We start from the raw sequence: 13003 nt of genomic DNA on the forward strand, positions 1-13003 counted from the left end.
ACCGCCCCCTACCCCTCAGACTCTAAGGGCCCTGCCTGGCTGAGCACCATTTCTGCTTAACAATGGGTTGATGACCCTTATCAATGGCCAGAGGATCTGAGTTGCCAGGGCAATTATCAGGATTTCAGGGAGAGGGCCTTTTTTCCAAAGAAAGGAGGGAAGAAAACTAGGTTTACTAAAAAGATTAACTCTGCAAGAGATGTCCCATTTCATTTCCTGCTAAAAGATTAAGAATTTTACAAGTGATGTCCCATCTCAAAACTAGGATAAATTGAGGTGGGTTCGCTTATTTACAAAAGGTCACAGTCATGCACTAAATAGCAACATTTTAGTCAACGACAGACTGCATATAAGACAGTAGTCCCATGTGATTATAATGGAGCTGAAAATTTTCTATTGATGTCACAGCCATAATAACAGTAGCACAACACGTTTCTGTTGGGTGCAGGTCTCAGATTACAGATAGTAATACCTGGTCCCAGGTGAGATTCCCACAAATATCTCCCCTTTCTAAATCAATATTACAACTGGGCCTACACCCCTTGTGGTTCTTGTTATGATTGCAAAGTACCTTCAGCAATAATCATTAGGAAACTTTGAAGGAAAAAAGAGTTTATAACTTCAAGCCCTGGAGGGTATAAGGCACATGGCGGGTGGGAGCAGGGGTACACAGCAAGGTGACAAGTAGAGAGAGAGCTAGTGCACAAAAGCCTGGAATTCTGCTTTTATCTGGGTCCAGTGTGGGGGCTTAGGGTTTCAAGAAGTCTCTCTTTATTGGTGAATTTAAAACACAAGAGCAAGAATTTAAAGCACGAAGCAGAGGAAGAGAAAAAAAACAAACAAATAGCCGAAAAGGTCAGTTATGGAAATAAACCAAGATCTTGGGGGTGGGGGGGAGGTGGGAGGGGGCAGCCTCAGTGTGGGGAGGCAGCCTAGTTCTGTGGCTGGCAATGTGCTTCTCTGGAACAGCGGCTTTGAAGTGGATGCCACAGCAATTAAAGCTTAAGTCAGGCACTAGCATTACAAAAGAGAAAAACCGACTGTCGACCCTCGGGCTGATTACTTATTCACCTGTTCCTGGTGATGGTGGTATAAACATACCTACTGTGCTGCCAGTAAAAGTATAGCACACACAATTACAGTAGTGGGCTACGCCATCTCCATTTGTGTAAGTGGACTCTATGGTGTTCGCACAACAACGAAGTCACCTAACCATGCGTGTCTCAGAAGTAGCCCCACATCACATGGCGTGTGACTATAACTACAAATGTGCACTTAGGGAAACAGCAGTGTGAACCTGGGGCGAACAGTAGCAGAACTGTCACCACCCCTGGACCAGAGGGACAGAGAACGATTGCCGGAAGCAAAGGAGAAGAATCTACAGAGCTGTGCTGATCTAGTAACTGTTAGATGAGCTAGGTACAGAAATTGAGAGCATGCATTTACAAAATTCAATAGCAATTTGACAGAATAATTGTATGTCTTGTATTTAATAATAAAAATGGGTTGGATTATCTATGTCTTTATTTTAATTTTTATTTCATTTTTCTAGTAATTCCTTTGCCTTCTATTTACAAAATACCAACCTGTGATGGATTGGAAATAGGAAAACAAACTGGCCCTTCAGCATGGGTAGTGTAAGACTCTCTGCTCTGCCTGGAGAAGGCTTTCTGGAGAGAAGCTACTCTTCAGTCATGCAGTACAGACCACACAAGGGAACCCAGCGGGAAGACAATCCAGACACCCTATCCTCACTCTCTTCTCTCCCTCCCATCTCCTGTTGAAGTTCCCCATTGGTAAAACCCTTTGATATCCATACAAGTCAGTCCTCTGGGACAAAGAGCAGGATACAGAAGGGAAGAGAGTGGATTTCCTTTCTGTACAATTGAAAAGCTCTTGTCCCCAACATAGCAAATGCATGAAGTACCATCATCACAGAGTCACGTCATTTTGGTCAAACTCCATGTGTCACTTTCGGGTTGACTGTCTCTCAGTTCCAGGTTCGCCCTTCAGCACATGCTCTATCCTAATGTTCAGAATTCCTTTAAGCATCTCTCCTGTACAGACAGCATCTTGTTGAGCTTTCTCAGTAGAGGGCCTTGGGGCACATTGCAGGAGGAAGGGACTCTCCTGCTATTTGCAGTGGCTGCGTGAGTTCGGCAGTTTTGGGGGGAGGACTTCGGTCATGCTCCACCCCAACCACACAACCAGAGCATGCGGCAGGCTCTGCAAGCTCTCAGCTCCAGTCTGGCCTGGTATTAAAAATAGAACCCATTTCACAGATTGTTGTGAGTACATATGGAATCAGCATATTGATATGCAATATGCTGATTTTTACAGAGTGAACCCAAAACAACTTTGGTTTACTTCCTACCTGCTTGGGGCAGGAGGACTGGGTAGCCCTGCTACCCCTGAATGAAACTTGGGCTGGCACAATGGCTATTCTGACACTCTGGGGGAAGATAAAGTCCTACAATCACTTTAAGACACAAACATAGTCTTAGTTCATTTATTGAAAGTATCCAGTCCAATATATCAATCTTTATTCAAACATAAGACTTCTGCAAAGGAATCCTTCTCTTTCATCTCTCTTACTCCCCCTATTTGCTAACCATGGCTTTGCGCCCTTCCAGGGTTAAGTGCTTGGATAGAGGAGGGAAAAGGAAGCAGAGAAATGTTTTTACTTGACAAGTACAGTTAAAATATGGCTGCACGCTTTCTAGACTGAGAGGTAATTAAAACTAACCCTCTATTCGTAACATATATAAATGTCTAATCACTATGTTGTACACCTGAAACCAATACAATGTTGTATGTCAACTGTAATTGGAAAATAAATTAATTTTAAAAAGCTAACTCTTTCTCTTATTGACACTTTTAAGGTTCTTCAGAAAGTCTCTTCTTCAACAGCATGTTCTAGTTCTCCAGTTGTCCCACCTGGCTCAGTCCTTGGTTTTCCAGGAGTCTACTCCATACTGATCTTCTCTGTCCTCAGGATGGTACCTCTCTTACACACGATTTTAAAATTGTTCTGAACCAGATCTCTTATCCACATTGCTCACACTAGGACAAGGGAATATTCGTATATTTTTTGTCCCATCAAACTCCAGGACCAAAGGTCAAGCCAAATGCAGCCGCAACTCTCCCCACTCAACCTTCAAAGCCACTTGCCACATCCTCTCAGCTTCTCTGTTTCCTGGAAGGGAATCAGACTGCAGTCCACTGTGTTCATCCTAACGGCAGTGGGCCCTACAGAGCACTCTGCAAAGCTCGCTGGTGGAGCTTGCCACAAAATCCAGAATGAGACAGGTTTTATAAACTTACTCAGCTTTTTGACAAAGGGAAGCATTTCCAATTTTAATTCTAAGAGATTTTTTCCCCTGTAATTCATAATTTTGCATCTTCATTTTTCTTTCCCATGACCCTTGATCAACCATCACTTTGGTGACCATCAGCGTGGTCATAAATTGTCCACACATGGCCTAACCGGGGTTTTACCACATACAGATCTACATAGTTGTGGGGATAACATGCATTGTCACTGAAATAGGAATTAAACTATTATATAAACTTAAAACATGCAAGCCCTACACTAAAATCATTCTTTACTAATCTTGCTGTATCAATCCAAACAAAATGGTGTTAAGATTTGATGTCACTAGTAGTCACCATTTTAACTATCTACAGAAACGAGATAATGGTGAAATTTCTCATCCAACTTTGCTTATACTAAAGAGCTGTAATGCTCTATATCGAGAGAAAGGAAGAAAAGAAATTATTTTTAAAGTTTATTTTTGCCAATTTCTGCTGATAGCATTTAGTTTCACAGTTCTAGACATGAGCTGGATAAGCAGAAGAATTTTAAACAGAAAGATCAAAGTCCATAGATGAGGAAGTGGTTTTTTCAGTTTCTTTAAAATTTAGACTATCCCGTGAAAAACACAGAATGTCTATGAATAAATAGTATTCATAACAGGCTGTGACAGAGAAACTATAGAGACAAGTACAGACAGATATGAACAATACTGTTGGTAATATAAAACTGGTCATGTGGGCCAGTATAATTAATATAATCAATGTGACAAGGAATTAAGCTGAACACAGTCATGAGAATTCCTAAAAGAAGCAATTCTCTGAACTGGCTGCATCAGAACCATCTAGAATAATTCTCCCAAGTGAACCAGACAGAAACCTGTCAATACCTGAGATGACCACTAGTCTGCCCAATGTCCATTCCTTGATTCTTAGCAACAAAACATTGATTTTATTGGTGTGGTGTATCTAGCTAAAAGCAACATTTCCCAGCTTCTCTTCAAGGTCAATATGGCCAGGTTACTAATTCTGATCAACGAATCTAAGTGGAGATTGTTGTATTTTGCTTCTGACAAAGCTACTTTTAAAGGGAATGAAAAGCTGGGTATAACTTTTTTGTTTTTCTACCCATTCCTCCTTCCTTGGCGTATAAGGCTGGATCCTACAAGCACACATCTTAGAACATGAACTAATCTTTAAGTCAGAAGCCATAGATGACAGATCAAAGGACCCTGGGGTCCCAATGACCGTGAAACTGCCACGCCAGCCCTGCACTGCTTCTGCCACACTTCTGTTATAGGAAGGAAAGCAAACAGGACATGTTTAAGTGCCTGTTATTACACACCATCAAATCCTAAACACAGTGATACTAGCATTTTCTTAGCCTTCCCAGATTCCAACAGATGATTTTAATTTTCACACAACTATAGCGACCTCAACAATGCCACCTAGTTGCCAGTGATTGCAGCATGTTATTTGGAAATGTTAAAATATGGGGGAAATGCCTGTCTTAGAATTAATGAAACAGGTATTTGGAGTTTTCAGTTTATCCTGCTGCCTTAGCTTACTTGAAATTTTACTTGTAAAATCACTGATTCTGCGACATATAGAAGTTGGAACTTCTAATGTAGGAAGGTAAATGGCTATAAGAGAATGCTTCGTGCATATCAGCACAGAAGGGAAATTAAGAGAAATGCAATCTAACTCAGGCATTGCTATCCATAGCTTGGGAATGGCAAAGTGTTAGTGAGACAGTAGCCATAGCAACATTAATGTTAGGGAATTAATTTATTATAAGGGTAAGAACTTCTTGTGCTATACTAGACCTTAAATAAACAAAGAGTCTGGAAATCATGGTAGCTTAATGATAACACCAAAGTGAGACCCAAAAGAAGACGTGGAGGAGGGACTGGCACAGGCCGTTAGTATTTAGCTCTATTAAAACACCTGTGCTAATTATCTGGTAAACTCATGGTGCTGTTTTGATTCTTGTCAATTAATTTATTTTAAAAAATTTAAGCTCCTAGTTAAAGAAGCCCCTTTAGATGTGGTAAACTGGAAACACCCAATTTAGTAAGGCTTTACTAAAGGTCATTATAAAATGCTATTCAAGGACTGTTATGTAAGTGGATTGTCATGTTTGCTATGCTAAGCAACTGCTGTAGAAACGAACATGGCAGGGTCAGACGTAGATGCTGAATAAACACAAATTATCCTGACTTAACCAACGATGAACCAGAGTTATAGCCACACATCCACACATAACTTATACTGGTTAAGGAAAGAAAATAATATTCTCATCATCAGGATAAATATTAGAGTTAGAACAAGGAGGTTCTGGGATCTTCCAATAAATTGTTATTGGTATTAGATATTTTCTACCAGGTAAAATGAAATACAGTACTAGGTAGCCTATAGGAACTATTTAAGGTAGATAGAATCCTTTTGAATTTCCTCACTCTCCCCGAATTAGAATTGCACACAATTCTATGCCTTTGCCACGTGACTTCGCAGCACCTCCTACTACAGTGACCCAGCCCGAAGACACCCCCACCCCCACCCCGCCAGCTCAAAGTTGAGCTGAGCCCAGGCTAGATCAGCAGAAGTCCAGTCAGCAGACCTGTTAGCAGAAGAATGACCTGGTGTGAGCCTCAAATTCTTCAGTTGCAATAGGCATCTTCCATGGTCTGAATGTTTGTGTCTCCCCGGCCCCAATTCATATATTGATATCCTAACTCCCAAAGATGATGATATTAGAAGGTGGGGGATTTGGGAGATACTTAGGTCATTAGGGCACAGCCCTCATGAATGGAATTAGTGCTCTTATAAGAGGCCCACAGAGCTCTCTCTCCACTTCCACCATGTGAGGACACAGGGAGAATACGCTGTCCGTGAACCAGGAAGTAGGCTCTCATCAGACACTGAATCTGCTGCTGGTGCCCTGATCTTGGACTTCTACCTTCCAGAACTGTAAGAAATAAACTGATGTCATTTATAAGCTATCCAGTCTGTGGGATTTTGTTACAGTAAACTGAATGGACTAAGACAAGATGTTTTGTTACTCAAAAATGCCAGCTATACGTAAGCATTTTTAAGTTTAGCAATGTGAAAATAAAAGTTGAAATCATTTTTGGTTTCTCATAGCATCTTTAAAATCTAAAGATTATAGAATGTTCAACTAGTATAATAAATGCCTCAGTAATAGATATATTGACTGATTGATCGGTTTATGCTTTTTCAAATAGTTATCTAGGATAATTTAAATTTGATCATAGCTTTCCATTTCCTACCTTCTACCTAAAGCACAGTCTCCAATACGTAGCAATATTCTTTTTGCATTTTAGGTCTTCATGCTCTGTTGCCTCTGTTTTCCTCATAGTTGAGAGAGTAACATGAAGTGCTCACAGTCCAATAAATGAGAATTTGTTTTAATACCATGTCGTTAATAGTTTCTTAACCCAGACATACAATATGTACTTTAGAGGGTAAAGATTATTTCTTAAAATAGAATATAAACAGATGGCATGATAAAAAAGATTCTATGCTTACTGATTTTAATGAACAACAATTAATCTTTACAGTTTTTATTTGCTGAATATCTTTGAAATAAACACATCACCAATTTCTTATTTATCTCTCTCCCCCATAACACCAGGTACATGGAAGTTACTCAATAAAAAATACATATTAAAATGAATTACACAATACATGGTTTCAAAAGTATTTACTATTTGGTCAAACAATAACTTTTTAATTGTCAGTCATAAAGTTAAAATGTACACTCACATAGATGTTAAAAATTCATCAGAATGGCATTATTGTTATGTGACACCATTTTATGGTCTGTGGGAAAATGTAATTCCTGAGATCATTATTGGCCTTTATAAATAATTTTTCTCACTGTCAAATTATCTTCCCTGAAGTGACCTGGGGCGGTGAGTTGGGTTAGTATGTTCAATTTTAGACCAGCATTCTATATCTGCTAAATGAGTAAATAGGCTCTATCTTTTATAAAAGGTAGGAAAATAACCATGATGTGCAGATTTTTTTCCCCAAAGTATACTGTATAGGAAAAATATAGACTGAACAAAAAGAAGATTTTTCTGAATGACTCTCGATCCCATAAGGAACATGTTTTCCAGTTAATCTGTCCTTGACATACATGTGCGAGTCCAGCTGTTGTTTTGCATTTATTTACAATATCTTTTGCTAAATAATTGTGTTCATCTTTAAAACAAAACTACTTAAAATTACATTTAATTTCTACAAATCAATATTCTTCACCTTCACAAAGCAAACACATTGCACACTGAAAATGAGTTTTACATATTGTTCTGCCATTTGTTTGGTGCACTAACAACATAAGTCATACAAAGTAATTCCGACATTTTATGGAATCTGGTAGACTTTACTTAAAGTTAGAGTATCAAATAAAGTCTAAACTTAGTAGGCCTAGCAAAACTTTATTGATTTCATAATTCATATTGGTTGGTTTTCGAAGCAATCCTATGAATGCCTAACTGAAATATAAAACAGCAAAAGCTGTGAGACATCTTTCTTTCCCAGGTTCATTAAGGCCTTGGAATCATTTATATCTGTGTCATATACATTTTGATTCTCTTCTGCATCCTGATGTACTTGCTTTTGAAAACATTAGAACAAATTAGGGGGAAAAAAACACACTCTGAAACCACTTGAACTTTTGATCCTACCGTAGAGATTTAAAAGCTTATGCAACCTAGCTTGTATTTTTTTTCTGGGTTTTGGTGTCTAAATGATTGTAGAATGCATGTTTCTTGTTTTGCAATGATTTTCTAATATGCAGGAAACATTAAAAAGAGGGTATTTACTGAAGATCTCATATACAAGGCTTTTCAGACCAGAACTGAAAACCTTTTGAAGCTTTTTAACAACAAGCAATCGCCTATGTCACAGATCTGAAAGCAATAATCAGTTTTCTTGACCTACAGTTGAAAACAAAATTATCTTTTAACCAAACAGGATCAGCTTGAAATCCCTTTGGAGATGTTTTTATTTATTAAATGTTTTCATTAACAACACCATCTCTCATTTCCTATTACTCCAATTCAATTTCTCCGGCATACAAAGTAATGAGCAGAATAGCTGTGAATCCAGTTAACATTCCAGCATTCTGAATCATAAAGAAGGTGAAATCGGTTTTTCTTCCAGTTACCTTTTCTCTCAGCATATCGTTCATCTCTGGAAACTGGAAGAAAGGTGTATTATTGTTAGATAACTGTTGCCATCTTGTGGTAAAATACAAAATAGTCGTTTATAGATTTCCATGGGGTGGGGGATGGTCATTTATTTCAGATGTTTAAACGCTTTAGTATAGATAGCACAATAGGAATATCTTGCCCTATTAGACATCAAAAAGAATAAAAGTACTAAAATAGTGTTCCCCAAGTGGGATAGAGTTCATCTCATTTCATGCCCCCCATCCCCTCTCTGCTCCATCCACACCATTCTTTGACCTCAAATGCATCTAGGCTCTTTCCTTCCTCAAATCTTCACACCTACCAAAACTTCTTTTTGAACTCGTCTGCCTCCAATTTTTCAATGAGCTAAATCCTTCAGATTTCAGCTTAAATCACACTTTCCTAAAAAGGTTTCCTTTAGCTTCTTCTGCCTTATATTAGATTCCCCCCTTATCACCTCTCACCATATATATTGCTTTTCCTTTTATTTCACAGGTTTTTTTTTTATTTGTAATGACTTAGTCATGTGTGTGATTTTGTTTGTTTGTTGAATTTCAGGTTCCCCTCCTTATAGATGGAAAGCCCCATGAATACAGGGACTGTACCTCTTTTGCTCACTCTAGTGGCCTCAATGTCTTATCAATTTCCAGGCTTGGTACAGAACTATCAATTCAGAATAGTTAAATAAAAATTTTTTAAGAAATCACTATACATTTAATTCCAGTTCTTTTCCATTTGTTTCTTTTTGCTTGCACTACCCCTCACAACATCATAAAGTTTTTAAATAAATATGCACTGTTCTAGGATTAAAGAATATAACAATCTCATTACAGTGAAAGCAATTAAAATCCCGAGTTCTGTACTTAAAATCTACCCTTTCTCAGCAGGTAACTTCCACTGAGAAAGCTCCATTAGGAGATCTGTAAATGTCACTTGTAAGAACATATTCCAAAATGTGTGTTATGTATGCAGTGGTACACCATACCAGCATTTAAGAGGCCTCCAGAATCAGTGAATCATGCACCTGACTTAAGAAAGTTGTGACGAGGATAAAATGGGTAAAAGTTATTAAACCATTCTGAAAAATGGTAAACTGCTATACGTACAAACAGCTTCATTTATTATCATTCTTTCTGTAAACTGAACACTCTAATAGATTCTGTTCTTATATCAGAGAAATGAAAAGTGACGGCCTAGCATAGACTATGAGACATTCTGTGAAAGAAAATTTAAATGTCGTGATGGTGCTAAGAAATGAAATCCTGGCTCTTATAAGAGTTGCACAGGACAACGAACAGAGCTAGGCAGTTATCATTTGGAGCTAAGAATGCAAATGAAGGAAATTAAATTATTAAATTATGTCTATAATACATATTCAGTTCCAAATGCAAATGAACTATTCCTTGATTTGCATAGCCTTAGCACATCGCCATTGTCTCAAAAGCTGTCCAAGATTCATTTGAAAATGCACAGGATCATTGATATTCTCTCTCTCTCTCTCTCTCTCTCTCTCTCTCTCTCTCTCTCTCTCTCTCTCTCTCTCTCTCTCTCTCTCTCTCTCTCTCTCTCTCTCTCTCTCTCTCACACACACACACACACACACACACACACTCATACACACACACAAATACACACAGTATAGACATAAACACAGATACAAATATATACTGATCTAATTAAATATTGTCCAATTTCAATTTGCCAGTTTTAGTTTAATCCCAAAGGCTCTCACTGTTTAGAACCTTAAAATAACAAAATACTATTTAGTCTAATAAGTGATTCCTCTTCCAACGTGACATTCTCACAAAAGAAAAGAAAAAGTCCTAAGGGACACACGGCAATAGAATACAAGATTTATCTGCCACAAAGCAAAAAGTGAGAAAATATCTCTACTTCAGCAAAAATAAATTATTTCTTCTTCTATCAATAAGATTACAGATTAAAGAATTGATGTGAATCCCTTTGAAACTATTAGCACAAATTGCTCAAAAACAGTTATCTCTTAAACCAGGAATATCTTAAATTATACTAGAAAGAACATCCTTTCAGCCTTAGTCAAATCACAATCTAGATGTTTATTTCTAAATTTAAAACAAGATAAAATTTAAAATTTTCTTACCATATCTGCTAGAGAAATATAGAGGAACATGCCTCCCGCAAGTGCAAATATAATATTTGGAGCAAAGTTGTTGCCTACCAAAATGCCAAAAGCTAGCCCAACATAGCAGGAACATGCAGAAAGGAAATTGAATAACAAAGCTTGTCGAGTGCTCATTCCTGCATTGAGCAGGATCACAAAGTCCCCTAGAAGAAAAAGAAGAAAATATCAAGTGAAAAGTTTTTTTTCAATTTTTGGATGAAATAAAAGATAATCATCAATGTCCAACAAGAGCTTCTTTATTTCAATGCATTAGCAGGATTTTTGAGAGTGTGTCATCTGAAATGTCTCATTCCACTGAAACAAAGAAGTCACGAACTGACTTTACAGTATGAGCAAAGCCTCTTACCTAGCTCATGAGGAAATTCCTCACACAGGATAGCTATGGAAGTGCTGAGTCCCTGGAGAAGAGACAAGGTGCAAGAAGCCCCAATCGCCAGGCCATCGATGAAATTATGGAGGGCGTCACTGAGCGTTATCATCCAGGCAATTGTCCCTATTTCTGACAGTTTGGGCCCCCTCAAACAGGTACATGAACTTGACTCCTTTTTTCTATCCTGTAAAATAGCAGAAAATCAATCAACAAGATAAGCAACATTTCTTGAAACTCTAAGAAATACAGAGAAGTAAGAGATGTGTTATGTCCTGGAGGAGACAGATGGTTCCAACAGAAAATCTTTATAGTGGATAGGAGCCCTTAATCATATGTAACAGAGAAAGCATTTATGGCAGGGAGAAAGGAAATTAATAGATTGGTAGGCCTTGAACAAGCCACTTAAAAGACATTTTACTTCACTTTCCCCTTAAAACAGTCTGTTTGGTTTGTATGAACAAATTCCTACTACTGCCTTCCTGAAATATAATGGATATTAAGCTAAGAATTTGATTTATCCATAAACTTTAAAATTTAAAAAGTTTTGCAAAGACTAAATCTAAAGTCTATTCTATGTTACAATTTAAACATACAACCCATATTTAAAGCATGATGACATCAAAGAACATTTATTCTAGTCCCTCCTATGCCACTATGCGACTGTGAGCAAGTTACCTGAGCCTCAGTTTCTTCAGTTGTAAAAAGAAGTGGATGTACTAAATGATTTATTTATTTTTCGATGACTTATTAAGTTTCCACGATGTTCCAGTTACTATACGAGGTGTTTAGGCTGTAACAACATGGTCCCTACCAGCTCTAATACAACGATTCTCTTAACAAAACTCATGAAGTGTGATTGGAACGGGCTTGCATTTACACTAACACTTCTTTCCATTTTGAAATAATAACAAAAACAGAAAATTTTACAATTGACCCTTTGTAAGAATTTAAATTTTCATAAAATTTACAAAATTGTAAAAAATTGAATGACAAATACCAACTAAAGCATTTTCCAGAAACTGTAGAAAAAGATAATAAAATGCAAATTCAATTTTTAAGTAGGGAAGCAATTTGCAATTAACTAGAGAACATTTTATTCTTAATTCTCCTCCCCTCAACTCTACCTCAGCAGCTAATCAACATAATTATTGAACATCTACAATTTGTAAAACAGTGTACTAAATGCTATGGGAAATGCATGGAAGTGGAAAATACAGCTTCTGGCTTCAGGAAGTATATTTACTTCTGAGAAACAAGATGTAATGTACATGACTGCCTTTTTTAAAAAATGTGCACTATATATCTGGCTAAGAGGGACTTCCTTCAGAGCAATCATCTGAGAGATTTTACATTTACTCCAACACCACTTGCTTCATTACTGAAAACACTTTTGAGACTGTTCTTTTAGAATTGACTTTAGATCTTACATCGTTTCACTGTTTCATTAGTAGCAAATCTTCATTTGGGGGATGCTTTTTGTTTGTAGGCACAGCCAAAGTCATTTGGAGCCAATCAATTCTTAAATTAGTATGGAAGGAAAGGGGATTGTTAGCAGGAGCAGTAGTGACAGCATTAGTAGTCATAATTAGCAGTAGAAATAGTCATAGCAAAGGCATATAGCATTATTATGTGCCGGACACTGTTCCAAGCAGTTAGATATTTAATTCCTTTAGAACAATTCTATGAATTAAGTACTACTATTATCATCATTTTACAGTTGAGGAAACTAAAAGGTTAGTGAACTTATCCAGGGGTACAAAGGAAGTAAGTGGGCTTTTTAAAGTAACTACTTTACTACTCCAGACTTATGGGAGACAGGGAGTTGGAGGACACTTCTTGTTTGTAATAGGATCTGAAAGCAATTCACAAGAAGATCTTCTTCTCTCAAAAGACTCTTCTAAACACTTGAAACAATGTTGGAATAAGTCTTTAATTTTAAAA

The 13003-nt window shown here is 37.4% G+C and overlaps 1 protein-coding gene across 2 annotated transcripts in view; it reads right to left on the minus strand.

Moving 5' to 3' along the window:
• Window positions 1-7021: 7021 nt before the first annotated feature.
• The window catches only part of SLC39A8 (solute carrier family 39 member 8), a 72564-nt gene continuing 66582 nt past the window's right edge, over window positions 7022-13003 (minus strand). For both annotated transcript variants that reach the window (XM_025051852.1, XM_006918873.3), the window contains exons 7-9: window positions 11039-11246; window positions 10651-10835; window positions 7022-8539 (exon numbers count right to left, since the gene is read on the minus strand). In XM_025051852.1, the coding sequence (XP_024907620.1) occupies window positions 8390-8539; window positions 10651-10835; window positions 11039-11246 (543 nt within the window). In that variant the 3' untranslated portion in view covers window positions 7022-8389. The remainder of the gene's footprint in view (window positions 8540-10650; window positions 10836-11038; window positions 11247-13003) is intronic.

Source organism: Pteropus alecto, unplaced genomic scaffold, assembly GCF_000325575.1.
Source record: "Pteropus alecto unplaced genomic scaffold, ASM32557v1 scaffold5, whole genome shotgun sequence".
In the NCBI taxonomy this organism is placed as follows: domain Eukaryota; kingdom Metazoa; phylum Chordata; class Mammalia; order Chiroptera; family Pteropodidae; genus Pteropus; species Pteropus alecto.